A 16,420-nucleotide genomic window follows, 5' to 3' on the forward strand; every position below is an offset into this window, starting at 1 on the left:
GGGAGAGGGAGAGAGAGAGAGAGAGAGAGAGAGAGAGAGAGAGGGCAGGGTTAGGAGGAGGGGTGGAGAGCGCGCGAGCGAGCTGGGGAGGAGCGCTCCTGGCGGGCTGCAGTCCATCCATCCATCCATCCATCGGGAAAGGCCGGGGCTGGGCAATGGTGCACACCAGGGACAGAAGAGGGCTCCTGAGGCAGGATGGGCGCCACCAGCAGAGGCAGAGGAGCTGAGGTGATGTAAGCACCTGGGGAGGGGCGCAGGCTGAGGGGAGGCGGTGGCGGAGGAGGAGGGTGCCAGTCCAGGACAGAATGATGGGCAACTCTCACCACAAGCAACTGAGGACTCAGAGGCAGAGCAGGATGCACCCAGCAACAGGTACTCCTCCCTTCCCCCTTCTTCCCCCCCTCCCTTCCTCCCTTCTTTCGGGGGCTCTCTCTCCTCTCCATCTTCTTTCCATCCGAGCTCCGGCTTGTGTCGGACTCTGGCTGTCGGCCTGACTTCAGGGGAGGGGCCGGGTGGGCCAAAGTGAGGCTGGGCTGAAGGGGGGGGGGGCTTCTTGGGCAGCAGGAGCTCCATGGAGAAGATGGCCCTGCCATTGCCTGAAGTTTCTTGCTTGCTAGGATTGGGTTTTGTCTCCGTGTGCAGTCCAGTCTTCTTCTCATGCACAAGGATGGAGGCTTTGCAGAAACCGTTCTTTGTTATCTAAGCTGTCGTGCCCCCCACCTCCACCCCCACCCCCCAGCCCCCATGCACACCTACAGCTCTTGGGCTGGAGCTCCCATGTGATCCATGCAGATAATTGTACAGAGGAATCTGTTTCTTGCTGTGTAATGCCACCCCCCATGCACGCCCACGCCCACGCCCACGCCCACACCACGGAGGGAGCTCTCCTTCAGCTGCACGAGCAGGAGCAGCTGCCTTGGGGCACTCTCACCCCGTGGCATGCTATGCTCTGCCATCCGACCCCTGCAGGAAGCCAGCCCCCACATTCCAGTCTAGCGTTTTCATCCATCGTCTCATCCCAAGACCCAGGGCTCGGGGGAATCTCATGTGAGAGCATCCCAGCTAGCTCCTTGCGATCTGTCTTCCCAGGAGGAATGGGCGGAAGTAGCAGGAAGGCACGTTTCAGCTCACCAAAAGGAAGAGCTTGTGGGCACTTGGAGCCATCCCCAAATGGAAGGGGCTGCACTGCTGGGGAGTGCGCTCCCTGCCCATCCTGGGAGCTTCCCCACAGTGGCTGGCTGGCTGCCTGTCAGGCCTCTTGGAGATAGGGGATTCCTATTCAGGGCCAGGTGAGATATCTGCCTCTGAGCTCCCTCCCACCTCAGAGCTCCTGGAAGTCTACGATTCATTGACATCTCAGAAGTGGCGCAGAATGCAAGTCCATGTAGCGGGATCTTTGACGTCAGCCAGGTCAACTCCAGCAGCGTGCAGAGGAGGAAATGAAACCCTGAGGAGGGGAAGGCACTCATCCCAAGTCACACAGTCGAGCAGAGCCAGAATTAGGAGTGCTATGAGGCCCTGTCCTCCATCCTGTCTGGCCTGCTGTTCCTGGGTCACCCCCTCCCCCCACATCCATCTCCTGAGCTTCTGAATGCTGGTGGAGGAGGCCGGGGCGGGGGCAGCCCACTGTGAATGAACATCATCTGCCCTAGGTTGGACCCTCCCTGACGTGTGGCTGTGCTTTTTGTTACTCTCTGCTTGATTCCTTATCGGGCTCCGCACAGCAGCTGCTCCAGACCTCCAGTTCCTTTTACCCTGCTCCCGCAGAGGCCCCTCCACTGCGCTCTTTCTCAGCAGTGACCTCACCCTCTACTTGATCGAGAGCACTGAGGCCCTCATCTCACCTCCTGCAGACTCCACAACCTCTTGGCATCTTCAGCTCTTGCTCTCCTCTGTTCCTCCAGTCTCAGAATGGGGATCTGTCATGGTTCTGATCTGACACGGTTCTTCTGTTGGCCTAAGATGTCCTTAAACCCCTCCCCCCAAGCCCATACTTCTCTTGACTTAGCCATCATGTAGTAGCTCTTTCCTTTTCCTGCTGCCCTCTAGGACAGGACTGTGCTACCTCCTCACTTGTACATTCCCTTCTTTCAGGTCTCAGCTCAAGGGTCATCTTTGCCAAGCAGCCTTGCCTCAATCCCAAACTCAAAATCTTCCCTACCTCTTAGAATTTACCCCAAGCACTATCTCTTAATCTTTCCTTTGTCCCCAGTCACAATCTATCTGGTAGTCTTTCCGTCCATGCCTATGCAACAGCCCTGTCTCATACCCCATCTTCCCACCCCACCCTTGAAGACTAGACATAAGTCTTACGACTTTATGTCATGCCACCATCCCCATCTTTGTATATGCAGTGCCTTATGCCTAACAGGCACTTTTAATAAATGTCTGTTGAATAAGATTTTCCAGGTTTTGCTGAGCCCACTGAGGAGGGAAAAGGTTATTCAAACGAACTTGAAATGGCGAATTTTATATAAAGTCTGTAGTCAATGATTGCATGACCTCAGGGATGGTCTCTTGAATTCCATGCAGGCCATTGTTGGGGATGGAAAGAAAGTTTTTTGGGCTACCCTGGCTTCAAGAGGTGTCCTGGGCCACTGTGACAGTCCATTGTACTGGGTCTTGGGCTCACAGGGTCTTTCAGGTCCCTAGGTCTTTGAGTGCCTATTGAGAAGGAGGAGGGAATGGCATGCCAAATGGTTGTGTGATTGTCAGAAATGTCTCTCTGGTCTTTGGAGGCCAGCCGGGTCTGGATTCCTGCAGTGATCAGAGTCTAGGCCGACCCTCGAGTTCATTCAACCCTTGCTTAGGGTGTTCATTGGAAACTACCGGTCCCTCTTGTGTGTGTAGAGCACAGTGCTTGGCACCTAGTAAGTGCTGAATAAATGCTTTTCGGTTGGTAGTTTCATGCAATTAGCCACGTTGGCAGACCAGTGCCCCAGCCTCTGATCCTTCTTCCCAGGACAGGCAGCACTGGAGCCATGGGGACATTAAGCTGGGAAGCTTTGGGGGATGCTGCTAATAGATCTGAGCAGAACTTCGTGGCTAAGAGGTAGGGTGGTTTCTAAGAGCCTTTCTGCCCTTTGTAGGTGACACCTTCAAGCCGTAATCCCTCATCACATTACCTGGTAAAAATCCTCTCCTGCAAGGCTTGGCCCAGATACTACTTCATCCAGCGAGTTGGGAATCCTCTTTCCCACATGATATCTTCCACACGCCTTTAGTTGCACATCTCTTAGGCACTTAACTGTGCTCTCCTGGGCAATGCCAGGCATGGAGGCTTTGGAGATGGATGTCAGATCCCTCGATTTGATTGTAAGTTCTCTGAGAGCAGGGACCATATCTTATGCATGAATGAAGGAATGGAAAAGCATGGATCAAATGCATACTATGGGCTGAGCCCTGTGCATAGTGCTGGAGATATAAATACAGCTTGGTTTGGAAAGTCACAGGATGGTGAAGGGAGCTGTGGGGGTGGGGACAGGGCTGGTAGTAGGCTGACACACCCTTCCCAGGAGCAGTGGCAGCATTGATTTAATTGAGTTACAGTGCTGGAAGGGCAAGGAATATGTGCACAGCCACAGTGACCAGGAATGAAGGAAAACATGGTTCGAGCCAGCTGGCGACAGTGGGCCAGGGAAGGCCTTCACCAGGAGGGTCGCTGTCATTGGCTAGGGAAGCTAGTTGTTAGTTCTGTACACTGCAGGTGCTTGGTAAATGTCTCATGGACTGGACCGGCCTTTAAGGGGTGAGGAGGAGGGGCTGCTGCTTCCCTGGCCAGCCTCTGGTCTTCCGCTTGAGGCAGTCCATGGCCGTGGGTGGATGCCATTTGCTATGAGGCAGTTTTTTTTTTTTTAATATGGAACCCCAACCTGCCCGTGTGACTTCCCTTCTTGGCTCTGCCCTATGGAGTCACCCAGAAATTTTCTCCCTCTTCCATATGAAGACAGTTAGCAAAGCCACCAGAGCCTTCCCTTCTCCCAGATCTTCCTCGTAGAACTCCAGAAGGACCTTAAGCACTTCCAGAATACCTCAAGGGGTCTTACTTGTGCACCTATGGGTGCTCTCTTGCTGTGCACAGATCACAACCCCTCAAGAAACTTAGCAGATGCTCTGGGGCAGTTGCTGTGACCAAACGATTCACCCCCTGCAACCAGCCTGAAGGGGAGCCTCTCCCAGCTTAGCAAGGCTGGCCTGGAATGACAAACACAGCCCTGACTGGGCTCCTCCTTGGTCTAAGGCAGGGGTGGGGAACCTGTGGCTTCCAGGCCACATGTGGCCCTCTAGGTCCTCGGGTGTGGCCTTTGACTGCATCCAAATTTTACAGAACCAATCCTTTTATCAAGGGGATTTGTTCAGTGAAGTTTGGATTCAGTCCAAGGGCCGCACTTGAGCACCTGGAGGGCCACATGTGGCCTCGAGGCCCCGGGTTCCCCACCCCTGGCTAAGGCCTTCCATGCTTAGGAGGCATCAGAGGCAGAGGGAGGACTGGGATGGAAGAGGAAGTTCCCTGTCGTATCCCCACTGGATAGATGAGGAAATGGGATGTGGAGAGATTCCAGGCCTCTCCCATAGTCACACAACAAGTCAGCGGCCCAGGTGGAGCGTCCCTAACTCCAGGTCCAGCACTCTTTCCACTTAGACCTCCAGCACAGGGTATGTAGGAGGGCCCTAAGAACAGGGAATACCAGAGCTGAGAATGAGCGAAGGAGTGAAAGAAGTGTTAGAAAGGGTTTTTGTTGTTCAGTTGTGTTTGACTCTTTGTAACCCCACTGGAGGTTTTCTAGGCAAAGACACTGGAGTGCTTTGCCATTGCCTTCTCCGGCCCATTTTACAGATGGGGAAGCTGAGGCAAACAGGGTAAAGTGACTTGCCCAGGGTCACATGGCTCGTAAGTGTCTGGGGTCAGATTTAAATGCAGGTCCTCCTGACTCCAGGCCTGGCGCGCTCTCTACTGTGCCACCCAGCTGCATACATGCTTACAGTTTGCCAAGCACTATGCTAAATGCTGGAGATACAAAAAGAAAAGTAACAAAGTCCCTGTTCTCAGTCCCTTGCCCAGCACCCAGGGAAGGTTTAAGCAGAAAGGTCCTTGGGTCCTTAGGGTCCAGCAGCAAAGCAGGTGGTCAGGCGACTTCTTTCATGTCATTCCCACAGATAAAATGCTCTGGTTCTAATGCAGAACCATTTGACAGGGCCAGGGCCTTTGGTGGCCAGACCTTCCTTTCCTGGGTTTTCAGGAGCTGCTCATTCTCCCTCGGGGTTCCTGGCTACTGAAGCCGGGCTGGTCTGCCTGCCCTGTGGGTGGCAGGTGGTGAGGATGGCTAGCCCCTTCGGTGACGATGATGATGATGATTAATATTTATATAGCAATTGAAGGTTTGCAATGCATTTTGCGAATAGTATCTCCTTTTATCCTTGCAAAGATCCTGAGAGATAGGTACCATTATTATCCTCATTTTACAGATGAGGAAACTGAGGTAGAGACAGGTTAAGTGACTTGCTCAAAGTGTCTGAGGCAAGATTTGACTTCAAATCTTCTTGAGTGCAGGTCCAGTACTCTATCTTCTGCCCCACCTGGCTACCCAGTGTGCTGATGGCTGTGAGGGCTGCTTTGGGAGCAAGAAGCTGGTAATCTTGGTGGTCTGATGGTCATTCCACTGCCAGGGGCTCCTGTTTCCAGCTGCCTGTTGGTGGCAGCTGCTCAGCAGTGGTGAGGAGGAAGGTGGGCCCCTTTTCATAGTGATTTCTCCCCACTGGGGGCTGGGTTGGAAGTCGGGTTGGCTGTTCAGAGGGAAGGCAGCAGATTCCCAAGGCTCTCGGCTTCAGGACACTGGGCCGTCCTCCTCAGGTCTTGCATTTCACTCAAACCCTAGATCTTTTATCTCTGTGAAATTTCATCCTTTTAGTCATGGCTCACAGCTTTGTGTCAACCATAAATCTGATGAGCGTGCCAACAAGCCATGCATCCGAGGCACTGATAAGCATGTGAGATCGGACAGGGCCAAACACAGATCCCTGGGGTCCTCCACTGGAGACCTGCTGCTGAACTCACATTGCGCCGTTAATGTCTACACTTTGGGGCTAGTCATTCCACTAGCTCTTGTTGAACTGTACTGTCTCTACACCTACATAAGCATACAATAATCTAGCCCACAGCCCTCCACTTCTTTTCACCACAGTCAATCAGTGAGCGTTTATTAAGCACCTACTTACTGTGTCCCAGGCACTGTACTTGGCACTAGGGATAAAAAAGCAAAACTGAAACAATCCCTACTCTCAAGGAGATTGCATTTTATCAAGGAACACACAGACACACATGTACACAAATAAGTAAACACCAGGTGATTTTTTGGGGAGGAGGGCAAGGTACTAAGAGCTCTAGGGCTCAGAAAAGACCCCCCCCCCCCCGAGAAGGTGATGCTTGAGCTGGGGATGCTGAGAGGTGGACATGAGAAGGGAGGGCATTCTAGGCATGGAGGATAGCTAAGGCAAAGGCATTGAGATGGGAAATCGAGCCTCGTGAGTGAGATTGGCCAGACTGTAGAGTGAGCAGTTATGTGTAAGAAGGCTGGAAATGCTGGAGCCACGTTGTGAAAGGCTTTTAAAATCGATCACATGGAGGAGTTTGTGTTTGATCCTGAAGGTAATAAGAGGCCACTTGAGTTTATTGAGCCGAGGGGTGACCCGGTCAGAGCTGGGCAGTATCACAAGCCTCAGCAGACAAGAGCTGCAGCATTGTCCCCGTGTGCCAGTCTCAGTGACCTTGTCAAGTAGGAACATGCCCTCCAGGGAAGCTTCTAAGAGTCTCTGAAGTGGAAGCAGACCATGAGATTGACCCCAGCACCTGTAATGCTGAGGCACACAGGAAAAGCCTGAAACAATGAGCTCAGCAGGCCTGTGGAACTTCTTGCCCCCCCCAACACTGCCATAGGTTAAGGTTTGCAAAGAGCATTAAATCTGTTACTTCCTTTGATTCTCCCAACAGCCCTGGGAGGTCAGTGCAGTTATTACAACCATTTGACACAGGAGGAAACTGAGCTTCAGGAAAGACTTCAGGGATTTTCCTGTGGTCACATGTTTAGTAAATGTCAGGGGTGGGATCTGAACTCAAATCCAGCACCCCTTCCACTTCACTGAACTGGGGTGTCTAAATGGCCCCATGTAGCCATAGAAAATCAGAAATTGAATGGCATTCGAACTGGAAGGAACGAGGATGGTGGCAGTGGTAAGAGAAGGGACACATGGGAAAAAAAGAAGGCAAATTGCTAGGACTTTACACCAATTAGTTGTGGGGAGGAGGGGGAGGGGGAGGAGTCAAGAACGACTGAGATTTTGAGCCTGGCTGACTGTACAAGTGGTGAAAGTGAGGAGTCAGAAGAGGAAAATGCTACTCATGTTGCAGTTTTGTTTTTATTAATTTATTTTGCTTTGTCAACAATCACTTCCAGAAGCTTTTGAGTTTTAAATTTTTCTCCCCCTCCTTCCCCAAGACGGTGTGCAATCTCGTATAGGCTATACATATACATTCCTATTAAACATATCTTCACATTAGTGATGTTGTAAGGAAGAATTAGAACCAATGGGAGGAACCGCTAGAAAAAGGAAACAAAATACAACAGAAAACAAAATAGCAAATAGCCTGCTTCGATCTGCATTCAAACTCCATAGTTCTTTCTCTGGATGTGGATGGCATTTTCCATCACGAGGCTTTTGGGGATGTCTTAGATTCTTGTATTTCTGAAAAGGGCTAAGTCTATCAATATTAGTCATCACACAACGTGGCTGTTACTGTGTACAACGTTCTCCCGGTTCTGCTCATTTCACTCAGTATCAGTTCCAGGTTTTTCTGAAGTCTGCCTGCTCATCATTTTCTTTTAGCACAAAAGTATTCCATGACATTCATATGCCACAACTTGTTCAGCCATTCCCCAATAGATGGGCATCCCCTCAATTTCCAATTCTTTGCCATCACAAAAAGAGCTGCTATGAATATTTTTGTACATGTGGGTCCTTTTCCCGTTTTTATGATCTCTTTGGGATACAGCCCTAGAAGTGCTATTGCTGGGTCAAAGGGTATGCACAGTTTTATAGCCCTTTGGGCCTAGTTCCAAATTGCCCTCCAGAATGGTTGGAACAGTTTACAACTCCACCAACAATGTATTAGCGTTCCAATTTTCCCACATCTTCCCCAGCATTTATCATTTTCCTGTTTCGTCATGTTGGCCATGGTCATGTTGTGTTTGAGATGGCAGTCCAATATCCAGGGGTGATCTAGCACCCTGAAGATGCAGCTCAGGTGCATGATCGTGGCTGCAGGGCCAGACTAGGGACGTATTTGTATAGAGGGGCAGAGATGGGCAGCAAGGAAGAGGGAAAGACCACACTGGTGGCTCTCAAATTGTCCACTAAAGGGGTAGGGAGCAAGAGCAATGTCAAGAATAAGAATAAGAATAAGAATAATACCCATAATAATAGCACTGATACGATGCTTTACAAACGTTATCGTATTTAGAGAAGTAGGTGCTATTATTGTGCCCACTTTACAGATGAGGAAACGGGGCTGAGAGAGGTCATGTGACCTGCTCAGGGTCACCCAGCTGGGGTGGGTTGGAAGCAGGCTTTGAACGAAGGTTTCCTGTCCCTCCCTGCCCAGCAGAACATCAGCTTGGCTTGTCAGGTGTGCAGCTCAGACGCCTCCCACGTTTGTCCTGCCCGTTAATTAACTCCAAGTCCAGCTCTGCCACTAGGTGTGAACTGCCCACCTTGGGGGATGGGCAAGGTAGGAGTAATTAATCAATCAACAGCTGTTCTTCAGTTGCTAGCCCAGCACTGCTCGGTGTGCCCCAGTGGGGGTCAGGGACAGAGACGAAAGTGACCACGTAGGCCCTGACATCAATGGGTTTTTAACCTGCTAAGGAGGGAGGAGAAAGAGAATCTGTAGGTGGTTGGGCTGGAGGGAGGGAGGAAGGCTTAGCTGCTCAGAGCAGGAGGGCAGCACCAAAGGATTTGGCTCAAAGGGGGGCTCTTGAGCTGAATCGTGAAGGACACTTGCAACTCTTTTCTTTTGGGGGCGGGGAATAGTACTTTATTTTTCCAATTACATGTAAAGATAGTTTTAAACATTCATTTTTATAAACTTTTGAGGTCCAAATTTTTTTTCCTTCTCTCTCTCCCTCCCTCCCATCCCCCCTCCCCAAGACAACAAGCAGTCTGATATAGGTTATACATCTGCAATCGTGGAAACATATTTCCACGTTAGTCGTGTTGTGAAAGAAGAAACAGAACAAAAGGGAAAAGCCACGACAAACAAACAAAAAAAAAATCAAAAGTGAAAATAGAATGCTTTGATCTGCGTTCAGACTCATTAGTTCTTTCTCTGGATGTGGGTAACATTTTCCATCATGAGTCTTTTGGAATTGTCTTGGACCGTTGTATTGCTGAGAAGAGCTAAGTCAATCATAGTTGGTCATCTGTTACTGTGTAAAATGTTCTCCTGGTTCTGCTCACTTCAGTCAGCATCAGTCCATACAAGTATTTCCAGGTTTTTCTGAAGTCCGCCTGTTCATCATTTCTTATAGCACAATAGTATTCCATTACATTCATATACCACAACTTGCTCAGCCATTCCCCAATGGATGGGCATCCTCTCAATTTCCAATTCTTGGCCACCATAAAAAGAGCTGCTATCAATATTTTTGTACATGTGGGTCCTTTTCCTTTTTTTCATGATCTCTTTGGAATACAGACCTAATAGTGGTATTGCTGGGTCAAAGGGTATGCATATTTTGATAGCCTTTTGGGTATAGTTACAAATTGCTCTCCAGAATGGTTGCGTCAGTTCACAACTCCACCAACAATGCATTAATGTCTCAATTTTCCCACGTCTTCTCCAACATTTATCATTTTCCTTTTCTGTCTGGCCAATATGATAGGTGTGATGTGGTACCTCAGAGTCATTTTGATTTGCATTTCTCTAATCAATAGTGATTTGGAGCATTTTTTCATGTGACTATAGATAGCTTTAATTTCTTCATCTGAAAACTACCTGTTTATATCCTTTGACCACTTATCAATTGGGGAATGACTTGTATTCTTATAAATTTGACTCTATTCTCCATACGTTTAAGAAATGAGGCCTTTATCAGAACCACTTGCTGTAAAAATTGTTTCCCATCTTTCTGCTTCCCTCCTAATCTTGGTTGTGTTGGTTTTGCTTGTGCAAAAACTTTTTAATTTAATGTAATCAAAATTATCCATTTTGCATTTCATAATGTTCTTTATCTCTTGTTTGACCATGAATTCTTCCCTTCTCCGTGTATGTCAGGTAAATTATTCCTTGCTCTCCTAATTTGCTTATGGTATCAAACTTTATGTCTAAATCATGTACGCATTTTGACCTTATATTGGTATATGGTATGAGATGTTGGTCTATGCTTAGTTTCTGCCACACTGTTTTCCAGTTTTCCCAGCAGTTTTTGTCAGATAGTGAGTTCTTATCCCAGAAACTGGGGTCTTTGACTCTGCCAAACAGTAGATTACTCTAGTCATTGACTACTGTGTCTTGTGTCCTAACCTATTCCACTGATACACCACTCTATTTCTTAGCCAGTACCAAATAGTTTTGATGATTGTTGCTTTATAATATAGTTTTAGATCTGGTATGGCCAGGCTACCTTCCTTTGCATTTTTTTTCATTAACTCCCTTGATATTCTTGACCTTTTTGTTCTTTCAGATGCATTTTGTTATTATTTTTCTAGCTCTTTAAAATCGTTTTTGATAGTTTGATTGGTATGGCATCGAATAAGTAAATTAATTTAGGTAGAATTGTCACTTTATTACATTAGTTCAGCCTACCCATGAGCAATTGATATTTTCCCAATTGTTTAGATCTGACTTTATTTGTGTGAAAAGTGTTTTATAATTGTGTTCATATGTTTCCTGGGTTTGTCTTGGAAAGTAGACTCCCAGATATTTTATATTGTCTACGGTTGTTTTAAATGGAATTTCTCTTTCTATCTCTTTCTGCTGAGTTTTGTTGGTAATATGTAAAAATGCTGATGATTTGTGTGGGCTTGTTTATTATCCTGTGACTTTGCTAAAGTTGTTAATTATTTCAAGTAGTTTTTTAGTTGATTCTCTAAGTATACCATCATATCATCTGTAAAGAGTGATACTTTTGTTTCCTCATTGCCTAGTATAATTCCTTCAATTTCTTTTTCTTCTCTTATTGCTTATGCTAACATTTCTAGTACAGTATTGAATAATAGTGGTGATAATGGGCATCCCTGTTTCACCCCTGATCTTATTGGGAAGGCTTCTGGTTTATCCCCATTACAGATAGTGCTTGCTGATGGTTTTAGATAGATACTGCTTCTCATTTTAAGGAAAGCTCTCTAGTGTTTTTTAGCAGGAATGGGTGCTGTATTTTGTCAAAAGCTTTTCCTGCATCTGTTGAGATAATCATATGGTTTCTGTTGGTTTTGTTATTGATATGATCAATTATGCTAATAATTTTCCTAATATTGAACCAGCCCTGCATTCCTAATATAAATCCCACCTGGTCATAGTGTATTATTCTGGTGATAAATTGCTGTAGTCCCTTCACTAATGTTTTATTTAAAATTTTCGCATCAATATTCATTAAGGAAATTGTTCTATACTTTTATTTCTCTGTTTTGGCTTTTCCTGCTTTAGGTATCAGCACCATATTTGTGTCATAAAAGGAATTTGGTAGGACTCCACCTATTTTTCCAAATAGTATATATAGTATTGAAATGAATCTTTCCTTAAATGTTTGGTAGAATTCATTTGTAAATCCATCTGGCCCTAGAGATTTTTTTTTTTAAGGAGTTCATTGATGGCTTGTTCAATTTCTTTTTCTAAAATGGGGTTATTCAAATATTTTATTTCCTCTTCTGTTAATCTTGGCAATTTATATTTATGTAAATATTCATCCATTTTACTTAGATTGTAAGATTTATTGGCATAAAGCTTGGCAAAATTGTTGCTTTAATTTTCTCTTCATTGTGGTGAATTCACCCTTTCCATTTTTGATACTCTTAATTTGGTCTTCTTTCTTTTTTTTTTAATCAAAATAACCAAAGGTTCATCTATTTTACTGGTTTTCCCCCCATAAAACCAGCTCTTAGATTTATTTATTAGTTTAATAGTTTTCTTTCAATTTTGTTAATCTCTCCTTTGATTTTCAGAATTTCTATTTTTGGTGTTTAATTGGGGATTTAAAATTTGTTCTTTTTCTAGCGTTTTTAATTACATGCCCAATTCATTGATCTGCTTTTTCTCTATCTTATTCATGTGAGCATTTAGAGATATAAAATTTCCCCTAAGTACTGCTTTGGCTGCATCCCATAAATTTTGGTATGTTGTCTCATTATTGTTATTCTCTTGGATGAAGTTATTGATTGTTTCTATGATTTGTTGTTTGACACACTCATTCTTTAGGATTAGATTATTTAGTTTCCAATTAATTTTTAGTCTATCTTCCCATGGCCCCTTATTACATGTAATTTGTATTACATCATGATCTGAAAAGGATGCATTTAATATTTCTGCTTTTCTGCATTGCATTGTGAGATTTTTATGCCCTAATAGGTGGTCAATTTTTGTGTAGGTGCCATGCACCACTGAGAAAAAGGTATATTCCTTTCTATCCCCATGCAATTTTCTCCAGAGGTCTATCATATCTAATTTTTCTAAAATTCTATTCACCTCCTTAACTTCTTTCTTATTTATTTTATGGTCAGATTTATCTAGTTCTGAGAGGGGGAGGTCCCCCGCTAGTATAGTTTTCTTGTCTGTTTCTTCCTGTAACTCACTTAACTTCTTCTCTAAGAGTCTGGATGCTATACCACTTGGTGCATATATGTTTAGTATTGCTATTACTTCATTGTCTATGGTGCCTTTTAGCAGGATGTAGTTGCCTTCCTTGTCTCTTTTAATTAGATCTATTTTTGCTTTTGCTTTGTCTGTGATCAGGATTGCTAACCCTGCTTTTTTTTTTCTTCCACTGAAGCATAATATATCCTGCTCCAGCCTTTTACTTTTACTCTATGTGTGTATCTCTCCCTGCTTCAGATGACACCTGCAACTCTAACAGTTGGAGATGAAATGGGGGGTCAGCCGGTACAAAGGCACCAGTTTGGCTGGATTGTAGCATGTATGGGAGTAAGGTGTAAGAAGACTGGAAAGGCAAGAGGAGGCAAGGAGGGCTTTAAAAGCCAAACAGGGCATTTTATATTGGATCCTAGTGGCAATAGGGAGTCATCGGAGTTTACTAAGTAGAGGCAGTGACACTGTCAGGCCTGTGCTTTGGGAAAATCATTTTGGCAACAGGGTGGAGGATGGACTGGAACGGGGAGAGACTTGAGAAAGGAAAGGAACCGGAGGGAGGAAGACCAATTAGGAGGCTGTTGCAGTAATCTAGGAGAGACGTGCTAAGGGTCTGAACTGAGGTGGGAGCTGTGTGAGTGGAGAGGAGACAAATGGGGGAGATAATGTGAAGTTAGAAATTGCAAGATTTGGTAACTGACTGGAGATGTGGGCTGAGGAATAGCAAGGCCCTGAGGACAGTGCTGAGGTTAAGAACATGAGAGAGCAGAAGGATGGTGGTGCCTCTGACAAATAGGGAAGTTTGGAAGAAGGGAAGGTTTTAGGGGCAAGATAATGAGCTCAGGTCTGAAACGCTGGGTTTGAGATAGCTCCGGGGCATCCATTTTGAAATGTACAATAAGTGGCTTGTATTGTGGGACTGGAGCTCAGATGGGAGATGAGGGCTGGAGAGATAGATCTGGGAATTTTCCATGTAGAGATGAGAAAGGAAGGCTGGGAGCTGATTGGTTCGCCAAATAAGAGAATACAGTGAGAAGAAGGCCTAGAATAGAGCCTTCGGGCACACCCATGGTTAGTGGTCAGGTTCTGCATGAAGATTGAGCAAAGGAGACTGAGAAAGAGCCATCAGAGAGGTAGGAGGAGAACCAAGAGAAACCAGGGTCATGAAAACCTAGAGGGGAATAGGTTGATTAACAGTGTCAGAGGCTCAGAGGGGTCAGGAAGGATAAGGAATGAGAAAAGGCTGTTAGATTTGGAAATTAAGAGATCATTGGCAACTTTAGAGAGAGCAGTTTGGCTGGAATGATGAGGTTCAGGAGTCAGACTGCAAAGAGTTAAGAAGAGAGTGAGGAGTGGAAAGGGAGGCAATGGATGTAAATCGCTTTTTGAAAGAGTTTGGCTGAGAAAGAACAGGTATAGGATGACAGCTGGCAGGGGTGGCTGTGTCTATTGAAGGTTTTTTGATGGTGGGGAGACTTGGATATGTTTGAAGGCAGCAGGGAAAGAACTAGCAGATAGGGAGAGGTTGAAGAAGAGAGGGAGAGAGAGAGAGGGAGAGAGAGAATCAAGTTAACAAGCATTTATTTATTTATTTATTTATTTTTGGGTAAGGCAATTGGGGTTAAGTGACTTGCCCAAGGTCACACAGGTAGTACGTGTCAAGTGTTTGGTCTGAGGCCGGATTTGAACTCAGGTCCTCCTGACTTCAGGGCTGGTGCTCTATCCCCTGCGCCACCTAGCTGCCCCACAAGCATTTATTAAGCATCTGCTACATGCCAGACACTGTGCTAAGGGCACAAAGAAAATCAAAACAGTCTCTGCCCCCAGGGAACCCCCAGTCTAATGGGGGAAACAACATGCAAATAACTATGTACAAACAAGATGGACGCAGGATAATTTGGAGAGATTCTCAGAGGAATGACACTAAGATTAAGAAGGACTAGGAATAGCTCCTTGCAGAAGGCAGAGTTTTATCTGAGACTTGAGGGAAGCCAGGGAAACCAGGAGACAGAAACGAAGACGGGGAGACTCCAGGTATGAGGAAGAGCCAGAGAAAACGCCCAGACTTAGGAGATGATGTAGCTTGTTTTTTTCCAAAAAGCAAGGAAGCCAGTGCCAGGGGATTTCAGAGCAGATGGTGGGGGGTGAGGTGTAATAAGACTGGAAAGGTAGGAAGGGGCCAGGCTACAAAGGGCTTTACAAGCCAAACAGAGGACTTTATATTTGATCCTGGAGGGAACAGGGAGCCAATGAAGTTGATTGAATAAGAGGGGGAAGTGGTCAGATCGGCCTTCAGGAAGATCACTTTGGTGGCTGAATGGAGGATGGACTGGAGTGGGGAGAGACGTGTGGCAGACCAAGCCATGGTTGTTGTCCTTCGTACTCCAAGAAAACCAAAACGACATCACTGTGTTGGGGTCAAGGTACAGTGTGTCTATGGCTGATCAGACCAATACAAGCTCAGAAGGCTCTACCACAGGTCGGGCACAAATAGCCATGTAAACATTTGGGAAGGAAGCTGTCTCTAAATTTGAGCATTTCAGGCTTCTTTTGAGCTATTGCAATTCTGCTTTGCTCGTAGGGCACAACGCCTTCTTTGATGTGGGCATGCCATGCTGGGTGCTCCCTAACCAGTGTCTCCCATGTCTCACAATTGATACAGTATCCTTAAGAGAGACCTTGAGAGTGTTCTTGTATTGCTTCTCCTGATCTCCATGTGAGTGCTTGTCCTGTGTGAGTTCTCTGTAAAATAGTCTTTTAGGCAAACATACTTTTGGCATTTGAATGACATGGCTAGCCCATTTGAGCTGTGAGTAGATGCAAACTCTGCAGTAGAGTCTGAATGCTTGGCAGTTCAGCTTGAGAAAGGACCTCAGCGTCTGGTACTTTCTCCTGCCAGGTGATCTTCAGAATCTTCCTAAGACAATTCAAATGGGAGTGATTCATTTTCCTGGCATGGTGCTGCTAGACTGTCCAGGTTTCACAGGCATACAACAATGAGGTCAGCACAACAGCTTTGCAGACCTTCAGTTTGGTGGGGAGTTTAATACATCCTCTCTCCCACACTATCCTTTGGAGCCTCCCAAACACTGAGCTAGCTCTGGCAATGCACGGATCAACCTCACCATCTATATGTACATCCCTGGAAAGTATACTGCCGAGGTAAGTGGACTCATCCGCAGCATTCAGAACTTCTCCATTTGCTGTAAGTGATAGTCTCATGCGTGGATGGTGTGGTGCTGGCTGGTGGAGAACCTCTGGTTCTGACCCATGAGCAGGCTATTTCAATAGTCTACATGTAAGGTGGCAAGGGCCTGCTCCATGGTGGTGGCAGTGTTAGAGGAGAAAAGGGGGCATATATGAAAGATGTTACAAAGGTAGAATCGACAGGATTTGGCAACTTATTACATTTGGGAGGGGGTGATGGGAGAGAGTGAAGAGCTGACAATGTCACATAGGTGACATAGGAACTGGAAGGATGGTGGTGTCCTTGATGGTAATAGGGAAGCTAGAAAGGGCAGGGTTTCGGGGGAAAGCCAATGACTCTGTTTTGGACATGTTGAGTTT

At 46.2% G+C, this 16,420-nt stretch overlaps 1 protein-coding gene across 1 annotated transcript in view; it reads left to right on the forward strand.

Moving 5' to 3' along the window:
* The first annotated feature begins 305 nt into the window (after nt 1–305).
* Nucleotides 306–16,420, forward strand: part of NHSL2 (NHS like 2) — a 99,429-nt gene continuing 83,314 nt past the window's right edge. Inside the window, exon 1 of the mRNA XM_027836794.1 lies at nt 306–372. Coding sequence (XP_027692595.1) covers nt 306–372 — 67 coding nt within the window. The remainder of the gene's footprint in view (nt 373–16,420) is intronic.

This window comes from Vombatus ursinus, unplaced genomic scaffold (genome assembly GCF_900497805.2).
Source record: "Vombatus ursinus unplaced genomic scaffold, bare-nosed wombat genome assembly UNPS02014819.1, whole genome shotgun sequence".
Classification (NCBI taxonomy): Eukaryota; Metazoa; Chordata; class Mammalia; order Diprotodontia; family Vombatidae; genus Vombatus; species Vombatus ursinus.